The sequence below is a fragment of the Strix aluco genome, chromosome 4, assembly GCF_031877795.1.
Source record: "Strix aluco isolate bStrAlu1 chromosome 4, bStrAlu1.hap1, whole genome shotgun sequence".
NCBI classification, from domain to species: Eukaryota; Metazoa; Chordata; class Aves; order Strigiformes; family Strigidae; genus Strix; species Strix aluco.
This window is the reverse complement of record NC_133934.1, coordinates 102985299-102999992: the sequence shown is the minus strand read 5'-3', so window position 1 is coordinate 102999992 and position 14694 is coordinate 102985299. Positions and strand designations below refer to the sequence as shown.

At 42.6% G+C, this 14694-nt stretch overlaps 1 protein-coding gene across 1 annotated transcript in view; it reads left to right on the top strand.

The window, feature by feature from the left end:
* EGLN3 (egl-9 family hypoxia inducible factor 3) overlaps positions 1-9028 on the top strand; it is a 30052-nt gene extending 21024 nt beyond the window's left edge. Inside the window, exons 2-5 of the mRNA XM_074824599.1 lie at positions 1012-1131; positions 3057-3193; positions 3884-3957; positions 5241-9028. Of these exons, the coding sequence (XP_074680700.1) occupies positions 1012-1131; positions 3057-3193; positions 3884-3957; positions 5241-5278 (369 nt within the window). The 3' untranslated portion in view covers positions 5279-9028. The remainder of the gene's footprint in view (positions 1-1011; positions 1132-3056; positions 3194-3883; positions 3958-5240) is intronic.
* Positions 9029-14694: the final 5666 nt, after the last annotated feature.

The window sequence follows — 14694 nt, the reverse complement described above, 5'->3', positions numbered from 1 at the left end:
TCAGAGGAGTGGAAACAAGACTTCTATAGCCACAGCATTACTGGAGTAAACTCTATGGAAGGTGACTGGTATCACTACCAAGTAGTCCCAATAGTGAAGAAGTCACTCTGAGACAAAGATCTGATTCCCCACCAGCAGCCTCACCTGCTTCTCCCTGCATCCTACTTAAGCTGCTAATGGTGTCAACACAAGTTTAATATGTTTTTGCTGTAAAAACCCTTTTAAGACCTGTTGACTGTCATGTGGATTGGAGTAGTTCATGTTAGGCTTATCTCATCATTCAAGGTGAAATTTAAACAAACCGTGAATTAAGCGATTATATCAGCAAGTCTGGAGATGATCAAAGAGAGGAGTAAGCTTCTGAAGGCTGTTTGGTTAGTTCTGTGGCTCAGTCCATGAAAGCAAACATGCACTGCCCTGTGCAAACACAGCACAAAGGAGTTGCAGATTTTTGCAGACTTTGCTCTATGGACTTTTACCCACACCTCCTGGGGACCTTCACTTTGTGTTGGACCATAGGGTTGTATATGACAGGAACTGGAAGATATGAATAGATGAGGATGGTGGTAGTAAGGCATGACACCCTGGCTTTGTACTCGAATTATGACTGGCAAATCAGTTTTGCAATGACTGCTCATCTTTAGAAACCCAAGCAAACTTTAGCTGAAACTGCCTCAAAGTCACGTAGCTTGTAGAGAACAATAAACTTGTACCATACATACCAGTGTTTTAGTTTAATTCACTTTTTTTTCCTCCTACTTCAGTGTATATCTTGTGAAATATGAAGGGTATTTATTTCCAGTCTGGAATTTCACACTGGCTGACTCATCCAGTGAAAGTAGCTTGTGCAAAGATACCTTCTGGTGATGTCTGCTGTAGGTTTTGGATTGATCATCTGAAAAATACTGAGCCGAAGGAAGGATGCTTAGCAAGCTGGAAGGATGCTTAGCAAAGAAAAACTGAAGGTGGGCATGTTGGAGAATTTATTTTTTTACAATCTTTGTCTTTCAGGCTATGGTTGCTTGCTATCCTGGAAATGGAACTGGGTATGTTCGTCATGTGGACAATCCAAATGGTGACGGGCGCTGCATCACCTGTATTTATTACCTGAATAAGAACTGGGACTCCAAGGTGAGTATACCACAGGGCTGAGGCAGAACATGAAGGAAAAACTACTTCAGAAGCAGAACTTTGGAGCTGTCAGTTGCTTCTGTGAACTCTGGTGAACTTTTGAACAGCTGGTCCATTCTTCATCTCTACATTTATTTTCTTGGTGTTTATGGCAACCCTTTGGAAGTAAGAATCTGAACTGTTTCCTTAGCATTCTCTCTCCAATCCCACACACATACTGTTTTGTTGCTATAGAATAAAGCTTCTAAGCACTGGGCTGCTGGCTCTTAAGCTTTGTTTAGAGGAAAGAGCAACATAGCACTAGAAAGAAAAACATAATCCACTAAAGTGGATTCTGGGAGCAGAATAAAATGACAGTCCAAATTTGGGACTTCAGCATTCTTGATACTGTTCCCTCAGGCTAATCTACAGAAGATCTTCAGGCAGTTGCCTTAGTTTTCTTACTTATGAATTGATGGGTCCTAGTAAGAGGAATGAGTGTGTGTCTTGGTTTGGCCTCTCCATCTCTTGGTTTGACCTCTCCACTGGTCAAGAGACCAGTGGGTCTCTTGACGGGATGGTGCTCTTGTTTCTCTGCCTGTATTACTACAAGGCAATAAAGTCAGCCTTGAATTTACCATACCTTTAAGTTAAAAAGAAAATAAGGGTTTGTAAAATTGCAGGATATCTCTTTACACTTCTGTTGTCATAATGCAGCACAAACCACGTGGATTATCTATTGAAATTTGCCCAATGTTTTTCCTGTCTGTCTAACCTGTCTTCACCACTTTAGGTGGATGCTTTTTAAGCACACGTAAATGCTATGAACCCCCAAAAGTGAGTTCAGATTTAGAGGCAATGCCACTGAAAAATGCACTGTTGGAGAAAAACACATTCCTTTATGGAGGGTATGACAGTGAAACATCTCAATGTAATAAAATGGAGATGTGGGCGGAAATGCAAGTATCTAATTTATTTTGCGCACTGCACTCTTATTCTAATAGTGAGGAAACAGCAAGTGGGCACTAAGCTAACTGAAATCCAGGACACTGGTGGAGAATATTATGTGGGTGTGATGGTAATTTTAGGCAAATGTATGCCAGAGGAGGTGCAATATAACCATGCTGGCCTTTGAAAGCAACCATGTTGCTTTAAGCCTGACCTAATAGTTTCTTACTGAGGTTTGCGTGCCATGTGGAGGTACTAAGTCAGTTCAGTGCTGGGGTGATACCATCTTCCCTGCACTCTGTGGTGCAGCCTCCAAAGCCTGCAAAGACCCCCTGCCAGCACCAGGGAGAGGGCAGAGTTCATCTGCATCTTTTGAAGTTTCTACAGTGTGTGCAGCTCACTGGACTTTTCCCCTGAAATTCATGGCACATGGAAAGAGAAATGATGTGGTAGCGAAACCAGGCCATGTCATAGGTAAAGAAAAGGCTGGCTGGGAGATATAATGCATTTGTGAGAAGCTTATTACAAATCCAACAATAGAACACATTTCAGTCTTCCCAGGGTGTAAAGGTTAACTCCTATATGATCAGATGCGGGCTCTGAAATACCATGAGCAGAATCTAGGAATTGCTGGGAGGAGAGTCTGATCTCAGGCTGGTCAGTGGAGCAGCTTTACCCGCCTTGTGGTATTCACTGGTTCTAGAGATGTGACTGGGGGCTCAGAAGTTTCCCAGTGTTTCTTACAGGGCTAGTGTTATCTTTATCATGGTTCATTTACTTTAGTCAGATGTTTATGCTGAAACATTACAAACTGGTTGGGAAAATGGAGGTGGCCAGGAGATTCAGTGTATGGTTTTCCATTGTTGTCATGTAGCTATCTTGGTTATCATTAGATGTTTATTCCCCATTTGAGTGCTGAGGAGGGAGAAAGAGGTCATTGTTTGCATGAATGTGTGGATGTTTATATGTGTAAAAAGCAACCTTTCCTTTTCTTTCAGCTGCATGGTGGAATTCTTCGGATATTCCCAGAAGGAAAGTCCTATGTAGCAGATGTTGAGCCGATTTTTGACCGATTACTTTTTTTTTGGTCAGATCGAAGGAACCCACATGAAGTCCAGCCTTCTTATGCAACCAGGTAAGCAGCATATTTGGTATTGATACTTGGCCAGGAAAAAACAAAGCATCTCTTCTACCAATACTTGTATCTAAAATTATGGCCATTGTGTGTTTGTTTAAATACACATGTGCATAAAAGATAGCTAGATTTTGAGTGGATTTTCTGTTTTTGAGTCACTGGGAATTCTCTCATCAAATGAGGAAGAACAAACTTGAATGATAAGATTCCTTGTGTGATGGAAAAAAACCAAACCCTTTTACCATTGACAGGAGAAATCTTCCAAGCCAGGCATAGCTGTTTAGCTAGGAGATGCTGTGTTATACTTTTGCCCTTGTAACACTATAGGGATTCTTGGGTCTACCATCTGTCAACAGCCTATGAAAAGCTGATGTGACGCAGGGCAACCCCCAAGCTGCCTACAGGCATCCTAGAACAGAAAAACATGCAAAGGTCTGTAAGCTACTTTTGCCCTCCGTTACCAGGGGCTGTGCACCCTTTCATATCTCCAAGCAGAAATTCTCACCTACATTTCTATCTTACTTGATAAAATACACATTTAAAAGGCTGTCTATAAAGATGTGCTATTTGCATCTTATTTTTAATCTACTAATCCAGTTTTACTTTTTGCTTTCTCCATAAGCGTAAAACTCCAGGATTCTATTTTAATAGCAAAAGTTGAAACAAACACAAGATTTCTTTCTTTTATAGATATGCCATGACTGTCTGGTATTTTGATGCTGAAGAAAGAGCAGAAGCCAAAAAAAAGTTCAGGAACTTAACTGGTATGATTCTTTTATAAATGTTCACCAGAAAGAATTTAATGCATTTTGATATTTCTAAAGTCAGAGACAGACTGCGAATAACTCTGTAGCTAGATGGGTATGACGTTAATTTTTAGAAAGCTTTTTCATCTCTAATCACTAGTCAGTTATTTTATGTGAAGTGGAGAAGTTGTGTCAGAAGATTCAGGCCTGGCCTCAGTATCCCTGGTGAGCATGATGGGGAACACGGGAGGGGTGGTTTCCTGATTTCTCTCCCGAATGGCTGCTGAGATTTTGCCCTACTCTAGGTGGCTAGTCACTGGGACTCTCTAAGCTCTTTTGTTATTTGGGAAGTATATTTTGTCTCCTCCAAACCTGTTTACCACAAAGTTGTGAGACTTACAGTTTCATGTTCTCTAAATGTTCTGGCTGAATAGTCTGTATTCGTATTAACAAAGGGCAGTTGGGGCCTGCAGTAATGCAAAAGGTTTTGTCTTTAATTTACAAATAATTTCTGAGTGGAGATATTCATAATGACCTTGGAATCTATAGACTGAGTTAGAAAGAAACTAAGTTTAGATAAGTGCATCTTTTGGCAGGCAGTTGCTAGAGTAATTGTGATTGTGGTGCACTTCAAGAGCTACCTGTATTCAGCTGGGTCTCACAGAGACATTTGTGTAGAAGCCCGGAAAGAGGTGACCCCAGCTTTCCTAACAGCAGCCATACGAGTAATGCACTGAGTTGTCCAGATGTGCTCCAACAGTCTACCTGGGGCCATGCTCAAAGGTTTGCTGTTTGGAGCAGTTTAAGATCTGGTCTTCAGGGGCTGCCTCAGGCAGTCCCTCAAAATACAGTGTGGAGAGCACTTGTCTTAAAATGTGTGCTATGCAGCTGGGGACCAGCAAAGTTGTCATTAGTCAAATGTTTTTCAGAACAGACTGTTGTCATCTCTGTAGCTGATATGCAAAGCAAATACTGGCTTCAGCCTTTAAAGGGATCATGAACAAAGGGCCAAGGGTGGGGGGAAAAGCATCACAGATCTGGAGTCTGAAAGTTTATTGGGCTACTTAAATACTGTGTGAGTCGTCTTCAGTTTCAACAGGCAAATGTACAAAACTTTGGTATGACTATCTCATTAACGTGCTGTGGATTCATACAGCATTTCAGTCCATGTAGTGAATTCTGAAATGGAAAGTTCTGTCTATTGAAAACAAACTAACTTTATTATGTTTCTGAGTTTTCAGATGAATGCTCTCAGAACCCTCTGGCTTAACTACCTCTCCTTTTTTATCTTTTCAATGTAGACGCAAGGAAGAGAGAAACACCCCTTAATGAAGACTAATCAACTGTTCCTGAACTCTTTGTGAGGAAATAAGATTCCCAAAGATGACTTCCATTTCCAGTGAACAAGGGCAAATTCTTGTTATGCACAAGAAGGCACTGGTGGTGTCTAGCATGCGCATCTTATATCGATGGTACTTAAGGCAGCCTCCTGTCATGCCTGCATCTGGCAGAAGGAACACTTGTTTTCTCTTTGCCTTTTGCTGGAAAAAGTAACCAGGGTTAAAAAAAAAATAAAATCACTAAGCCTAGTGGTAGTGGCTCAGCCAACTGGCTTTTGATCACTCTTGTAACCAAGATAATGATCATTTGAACTAGTGGTAAAAACCTGAGTCTTATTTGCACTTTATAGGGGGGAAAAAAAATCTAGCTCAATGGGAAGGAGCTTTACAAGTTTAAAATCTGTGGCAGACTGCTAATGGGCAAGGAGAGATTTTGGAAATGTGAAATTAAACTGGATTTTTGTAGAGTGTCATCTTATGGTCTGTCCCACATGGGGCGGTTGATTGTACTGTTAATCACTTCGCTGCACAGAACATTGGCTCAGGTCTTCAATAGCACGACTTTCCAAACAGATTTTTGTCTACACAATCATCGCATTTCCTGGATTTTGTTTGCTTTTCAAGAGTCAAGTTCTAGCCATGCAGCTGTGCTGCCCTTTCTATCCCAGGACTGAGGGGGAAATAGTTATGCATCTGTCCACAACTTTGTAAAACCATTTCCTTTTAGTTCTGAGCAGGATGGGTTGTAAGTCTTCTATTTTCATGGTTTGGAAAGCATCTGTTTTCTCCCAAATGTTTGGTAAACTTGGAAGGCTGATGACACAATATGCATTGGCATTAAAGGCCAATGACATGTAGGGTTAAGTGTTACTTTCATGATTTCTCCATCTACTATGTTTTGTATGACACAGATATGAATATGAAAAGAAAAGATATGTCTGTCAGTCTGACAAATGTATGGTAAATAATGGGTAACTTAGACTTGATTTCTATGCTGCTTATCCTTAGTTAACACAATTGTTTAACTTTGCATGTGTATGTAATGAATGAAACAGTGATTCTGTTTCAATTGATCTGTTATACCAGGTAACTACTGCTATGCCCAAGCGTGAGATCAGAGTTACTCAAATGGCAAAGCACACATTTTTTTAATCAGTTTTTTTTCTTTAAAATTTAGACTCATGAGCAACTGGTGAGCTATCTCCAATCTGCCTAAGCTTCTACAACCAGCACTTACTATGCAGTTCAGAATAGCTCTTAATGGAGCTGGGAGCTGGCAATAGATATATTTATCACTCTCACTAATTGTTCTCAACCTAATACACTCACTTGCATTCATTTTTGGCTCATGTTGTCAGTGTGCATGTCAGACCCTACTAAATGTTCCAAATAGATGCCCTCTTCAGTGTCCCATATTTTCCTGGGCCACCTGCCCGCAGTGGTGAAGGTGGTCTGTCTGAACTGCTGGCCCCTGCACCAGCTCACCGTGCTGTGCCGGGCTGTCGTGCTTGTGGTGGGTCTGCGGACCACCTCTGTCGCACTTGAGCTAACCAATGAGAAGGTAGCGTGCAATGGCAACTATTAAAGGGTATAGAAGGGTAACAGCTGCATAGGACAGAAAAGAACTAACTTTCATGACATAAAAAATGGTAATAAAATAGAGGATTTTTTGAAGCAGTTCTGTCTCTTAAAATGGGCATCCTTCAGCCTGTCCTTGAATTCTGAATGTAAGTACAGTAGTACTAAGAAACCCCTCATTCTCTCTGGCTTCTCCCAGAGATCCAGCTCTGGTCTTATGGGCTGGACTTTGTTCAGCCTGACCACTGTGCACCTTAAGAAAGGAATATGAGGGAACATGTGTGAAAAATATTCTTATAACTCAAGACTAGAAAAAGACAATCTGATAAATGTCCTTTAATGTTAGGAAAAACGTTATTCCTCTACAGTTGCTTCTAAGTAGTGCAACATAGACTTGAAGGAAACTTAACGGTAACTTGAAATTCTCATTCTGCAATGTTCATGTGGGTGGAGAAAGAGTTAGGGCTCTTCCCTGAGAGTGAGAGGTAACCTTCTGAAAGATGGGAGGTATTGAAAAAGGGGATCCACAGGATTATTAGTTAAAGGGGGGGGTGGGAGAACCCAACCTGTGGTATTGCTATGCAAAGCTGATAATGGCATGTAAATTTGAAACTCCTACATGATTTAAAAAGGGGCAAAGACAACTAAAACAGAGTGGAGCAAGTCTTGCTTTGCCTTTAGAAACTGTAACCTTAAAAAAAAATGCACTAGAAAGATGTTAGCACACATCTCACTGGAGCCTAGAACAGTGGAAAAACAATGGGGTGGGAGGGGAAAGGCTTTGTGGAAAGGTTGAAAAAGAAAGGTACTTCAGTTACCACTATTGCTACCACCTGGCTTCAGCAGTGGTCAGCAACATGTGTGTGGTGGATGGAGCATGGAGCAGTATAGATGCATTTATTGTAAATAAAGTATATATTTTTATTTTTAGCCAATATCTTCCTGATCTAGATAGAGGAGAGATCAATTATTCTGTGGCAGAGGGCATTGTCTTTTTCTTTATTAACACATATAACTAAGTACAAAAAAGTTGAGGGCACAGGATTTTGAAACCAATTCCTCAGTTCTCTGTTCCAGTCCTTTACCCTGTTTCCAGATCAGTGGGAAGATCTCCTTGAAGATGCTGTAGTTTAATTGGGGTGGGTGAGTTGGTTATGTAGGAATCCACAGGCTTGATGTTTTCTACAAAGATTCCTCTTGCCTGTCTCTGGAATTGTTGCAAACTGCTCTGGAAGAATAAAATTGTCTGAAGAACTGTAGGGGAAAGCAGGCTGCTGCAGCAGGGAGGGCATTTCAGGGAGACTGCTTGTGTTTTGTCTTCATGGTAAACTGTTTGAAACATCTATGGCTAAACAGCACTTGTCACCCAGTTGTAAAAAAGAGTGTTTTCTCCAAGGCATTTAATTTTCAGTCCTCCAAAACTTTTGTTGTGTGGGGTTTTTTTTCCCCAACCTTTAGGTAATGTGCCTTCATCATTCATATCTGTGAAGATGTTACATGCCACATGTATGTGTCATGCAAGTTTTTCATGGCTTTCTAAGAAATATGGTTGCCTTTACAAATGCAATTGCATTAAAAATTATGCAGAGCCACCAAGACACAATTTCCAACAGGTGTTTTTTGTAGTGCAGGGAAGAAAAAGGCCAGGAGACAGTACTGAAAATCAAAAGGCTATTTTTATTCTTAAACCACTGGCCTTTTGAGCAAAGTAGCCTCTAATAGGTCTTATTTTCTCTAGATTGCTTCTGGTTCTATGAGGAATGGTCTCTGCAAAATAGTGTCTGAGAAGATCCACTCTTTTTTCCTTGTCTCTTTAAACAGTTTTAGTCCTTTCCTATTGCTCTTTTTAAAATGTTGGAATATATTATATGCATTTATTGTTGCAAAATAGCTGGCTCTAACACCACTTGCATCTAGAAGAAAATGTGTCTATTTGCAGGCAAATAACTAGTTCTACTTGGATTGTGATGTACTCCCAGCAGATATCTGAGAGTGAGTTATGACTACATCTTCTCTTGTCAGGTTGTATGCTGGTCAACAATGCTGGCACTTTGCATTGGATTGATACAGAAACCCCTAGTAGTATTTTACCATACATCACATTTGTGTTCCTGTTACTATTAAAAATAAATAAATGTGGCAGGAATCAATAAACACTGGGTCATGTTAAACGTTGTCCTGTACAAATCTTTTCAGTCTTGTGTTTTACCATGGCCAGGGTTGTGGTGGGTGGGTGCAGTGCCACACAGCTGAATGAAGGGTGTGGCACTGCACAGAGGTGACACTGTAATCCGTGGCTGCCACTGTCCACTGCTGTTGGGGAGGGCTGTTTGTTGCCATCAGCTTGGCACATTTTCTTGGTCACTTCCTGCTATTTTGAAGTTATTTACCTTGCTAGTGACCCTCTTCTTGAAATGCCTATTTGTTTTCACACTCCTGTTGAACCAGATAACATTCTCACGATTCAATTGTCTGATAAGTTTTATTTTTAACAGTGTTCACATCCTCCCCCTGCTACTTTTCCAGTGTGAGTCCCACAGTTTTCTCCTGCAGCTGTGGGGGAGGCTTCTCCCCACTCATACTAACATTGCAATTGAATGAAAGCCAGGACATTTTCACTTGTCTATTAAAGTGCTGTGAACTTTTTGATTTTTTTTTTTCAATATTATGACTACTGGGAATTTCTACCCACCCCCCCCCAATGGAAAAGACGCTATCCAGGGCTTGGATTTGACTTTTTTTTGTTTAAAGAGGGGAGAGAATTCTAGATAATTTGCCACTTCTTTAAGCATTGCCTTTGCACCAAGGAGTGTTTAGAGCACGTGGAGATGACCCAAGGAAAGCAGAGGGGTTTCTCTCCTGAGTGTGCTCCTCAATAACGATTAGTAGGGACAGCTCGAGAAGAAGCTGGCCATCAGCCATCTAGCTGCCAAGGACTTGTATTTTCTCAGAACTCTGACTAAACTTTCTCTAAGCAAATATGTTTGCAGTAATTGTTATCTTACAGCTATTTAGGGGTCTTTTTCCTCCCCATCTACCCAAAGGGATATGGCTAAATATACTTGCACTGACAATTCCCATGACTCTTGAGAATGCATCTGATATCAGAGGTTGCACTAAAAATCACAAAGTAGTGTGACAGTGGAAGAGAAGTTAGTAAAAGTTGGCTCCCTTTTACCACATAATTTTGTCTCTGTGGAGTACTTCCACTTCAGAGAGTTAGTAAAACTCCCATCCTCTTTTACAAAGTGTAGATAAAAAAATTTGTTTTAAAATGTGTCTTGTGGAAAGAGGATAATTTTGTCTGTATGTTTGCTTATTTCAGACAATGCTGGAGATGCTAAATAAACTAAACTAGGCTAACTACAGTCAACAGCAATTCTCATGTGGTGGCAAATCCAGTCAGTGCCAGCGTGCAGGTCTGCTCCTTTGCTGGACACCCACAGTGGTAAATCTTCCTGTTAGAGGTGAGAGAGGAGGGAGGTTGTGGTTCCCAGTCTTAGCCAACACCCTGGAGACTTGATTTAGCAGGAGGGGAGTCAGAGTGTGGCTGTCTAGTCCCAAGGTTTTGGGAAAGTTTTAATCTGGCTGGCTCTTAAAAGTCTATTGTACGGGTGGCTGGTGAGAAGCATGGAAAGACCCTGTAGTCCAAGCTAATAGAGCTCTGAAGATCACTTGTGATTACATGCAGCTGTTCTTAGTTCCTTTAATTTTGACATTTTATTAGCTTGTACCTGCTGAGTGTCTTGTGCTAAAACACCTTGGAGTAGTAAAGTTGAAATGGAGGGATAAACTAGAGCATGTAAGGGGGAAGAGATCTTCAAACAGTAGAGCCAGTGCATTTAAACAGAAGTATTTCTGTGCCTGAATGTGTCCCTTTTTTCCCAGCTGTGTCAGTCTGCTTAATAAAAGTACTATCTCCCCTTACGAGCCTTGCCCCTCTGGTACAGATGTTACTATTTAGTAACTTCCAGAACTGTGGACTTAGAGCATTTTCCTAGTCCCTGATGCCTCATGAGCTATGAAGCATTGCTGCTGCTGTGTGATCTTTCAAACACTATAATGCTGTATGCAGCACAGATTTCTCAACTGAGAAATCATCATCCAATTTAGCAAAGAAGCAGCAGAAGGGATGGCACTATTCAGAAGAGGTCCCCTTTGCCCTATAGAGCGGTGGTGGTGCTGTGGCAGGCAGGCTGGTTTTGTTATGCTTAGCTATTAACAGGACACGACAGCAATAGGTGAGAGCAGACCTGGGCTAGCACAAGAATTCACCACAGCACAGTGGTGTGGGCTCTAGAGTGTGATGGATAAGTTTACCTAGCACCCTGGGAACAGTGGCCACTGGCACTGCTGCCCACTGCTGGTGTGGGCCGTGACCAGACACAGCATCCTGCTGACGTGGAAGAGCCTGGGAATCGGCTGGGCCATCTGATGCAGAAAGCTGAGAGTGGAGCCCAAGTGTTTATGCATTTAGGGGTTATAATATGGAGCCATGACCACCCTCTGCAGGCTTTGCCTTTGTTCCTGACAGAGGGGGTTGAATTCACATCTTCTGTCAGGATGCTGCACAGAGGGAGTGCAGTCGTCTTCCATCCAGGCTTCTCTTTCAGACCAGAGCATTACACAGGTAGATATGGGAGCTGTGTGAGGGATGAGCCAGCAGCACTGCAGTAAAAACCCTGCCCTGGGAAGTATTGAATCACAGTTTTGGAGCAGCACCTGTTCAAGAACTGCAGATTGAGCTGGAATTGTGCAGAAAGAGGGCATTTTGCCCCATCTTCAGCATTAGCGGTGGCCTGGCTGAGGTGTTTGCATGCCTGGGCTGCTGGCTGATGTGGCATTCAGAAGTGCCCATCTCTTAGGTGTTGGTGTTAGGGAGGAAACTGCTCTGTGAACTGAGGGTGTGATCTGTGGGTGCTGCAGCACCCAGTACTGTAATGCCTGCATCTTGTGAGCACTTAAAGGTTCAAAACCCTCCAGTGCATGGAAGCAGTGAAAAGAGAAGGTTTTTTTTAAAAAAAAAAAAAAAAAAAAATTAGGATGGTGCTGCATACAGGAATGAGCAGGGGTTGTTTCGCCTTCCATGGCAGCTCTTGCAGCTGGAGCTGGCAGGAGTGGGATCTTGTTCTACCTTGGTACAGGGCAATCATTCGCACATCTCCTGTCTCCCAGGAGTGCCCAAGTGCCTTGCTCAGCTGTGAGCACAGGCAGATCCCAGACCCAGCTACATGGGCTGGTGATAGCATTGCCATTGCTGGTGAGCTTTACAGAAGACTAGGTAAGAGAAAGGCTCCTGGGGGTGTCTGTTGGTGTAGACAGACTTGCCACCCCTTATAGGGTAAACCACATGACCACCCAGTCCTCACTGGCCACCCCTATCTGTAACTCATGTCCCACCTTCCTATGACAAATGGCTGGTTTTGTCCCAGTTTTATTTTTGCGTCCTTTCTGCAGAGTGAGGCTGTCCCTGCAGCTCCACCACTGCTGCTGCTCTGCCTGGGTCAGCCATAGTGACAGACTCTCCTTTCACAGTAGAGAAAAGCTGCTTTTGAGGCCAAGCCCCAGTTATCCTGAGGAGAGTGCTCAGCACTGAGCACACACGCCACCATGGGAGCCTGTGCAGAGGCCGGCCACCCCCACCCTTCAGGCTGGGTCGTTCCCTGGCAGAGGATGTTGCAACTGAAAGTTGAGGTGTTACTCTCACCATTCCCTCTCGCTCGCTGTGATACCACTACAAGGAAGAGCCACATCTCCGCAGTGCTGTAGCACTGCCGGTGGAAAGCGGGAAGACAAAAGCATCCGAGGCTCCAGTGGTCTCAGCAGGCACGTGTGTGTGTGTTTGTTTCCCTGTGCAGCTAGAGGGAAGCCTGATTTCCAGGGGGAATTAATTTGAAAAAACTGAAATTCGCTCCTCTGCTACCAACTAATGTGATTACTAACATTAGTTAATAATAACCAGTTCTTTTTCCGAAAAAGACTACAAAATGAAACCACATAGCACATTTTTTGGAAGCAGAATAATTTAGACAGCAGTAATTTTACCATCAAGCCTTTGTTACGGCTCAGCTAACCTTCCAGGCTCTTTCACTAGCTACTGTTACCGGAGAAAAGATATGTTGCATTTTCCAGTGTACATAAGGGACTCATTCCCTCTGCCAGGACTGACATAGGAAGGGGTCTGTAGTTAAAATATTTACTGTTCCTGAAAGGTGAGTCTTTGAAGTTGTCTTTTTTTTTTTTTTTTTCCTTAAGTAAACTGAAGAAGAGGCAGTTAGAAAAACATAGAAGTATAGAATCTGCTCATAATATAACTAAAACTTACTAGCACTGTTCTCATGAGGGAGCAGGCTTAGGGTGGTCTGCAGCACTGTAGTAAACTATGGCAGTCCCCAGCTCTCCTGCCCAGTTGTCTGCCAGCTGTTTTGCAACATGGCATTACTGCATGTCAGTCAGGAGCATGCAAATTGCGAAATAAAATTGCTGCTATTGCAGTGTTGCTGTCTCTGGATTTGTTTAACTTGGCTGCATGTCATCTCTCATCAAATGCCTCCATGGGGCAAAGCTCAGCCCTGGGCTGTTTTACAGAGGCTGCCTGTGATGGACCTGATTGATAGCTCTGAAAAACACATCTCCAAAGTCGTATTCCCAAAGAGCTTAATGCTTTTAACTGGGACTCAAGACCTTTGCCCACCTACCTGCCACTGCCCACCTCTCACCACCGCTGCTAAGCTGTTGGGGATGAGTCCCTGTGTGCCATCCTGACAAGGAGAATGGCCCAGGATGATCTTTGGCAACCTCAGGCAGTGTCCTGCATGACCACAAGCATGTGTCCCAGCTGCTCTGAGACCTCGGGGTCTAGAGGGGTCTTCAGAGCCTATGGCCAAGGTGTTGGCCAGACCTAATGGCAGAGATAAGAAAGGACAATTAGTGTGGAAACCTGAAAACAAAAACTTTTGAAATCCATGAAAACTGCATAACAATTCCATATTTAATCTGAAAGGGAAAAGGAAAAGAGAAAGAAAAAAGAGACTGGTACTTCACACTTGGCCAAAAACTCAGGCTTGATTAACCTGACAATCATGCTATTTCTAACCACATGCAAAGCACCCAAGAGGGATTGGTATTTCCCTGTAGCAGTGCTGTAAACTCTCTTGACCACCCGTGGGAAACGCCTGCCTTCATCCTCAGTGGCTGCTGATACCCCAATAAAGTGAGGAAAATGCTGGCGTATTTTTTCCCCAAAGACAGAGAAAATAATTCACATTTTATGTTGGTAATATTTTTGTGTTTTAAGATATGTTGTATTCACGTGAAATAGAAGAGAAACTAATTAAGGCTTGGTTTTCTTCTTGAACTTGAATCAAAGTTCAAAGTAAGAAAAAAGTAAGAAAAGAAGATTTAATAGCATTTTTATGGCAGGGAGAAAAACTAGATCCTTAAAACAAGGAGAGAATTAGAGCTCCATGTTGCATTAAAGCACTCTGTCTTGGTGGTTGGTCCATACAGAGAGCAGAAAGTTATTATACAAAATGATTATATGCAGTATACAAAGGGGATAAAGTGGCAATGATGTCATTGCTCTTTCAAATCCAGTGTAGTGGCTGCCAGTGCATTTGGTAGGACCCTTGAGTGTGTAGCTGGGGCTGCAATGAGGATGCCTGTGGGTTGCAGGTGGGTGGTCCCTCTCCCTCAAAGGCAGGAGCACTTAGGAGGTGGAACTCAAATAATGTCAGGGGCTCAGGCAGATGTCGGCTGCTGGGTCCTGCCAAGACACAGGCAGCGGAGGCATCGGGAGAAGTGCAGATCCAATGCTTGAAGTAATTATTTAGAAAAT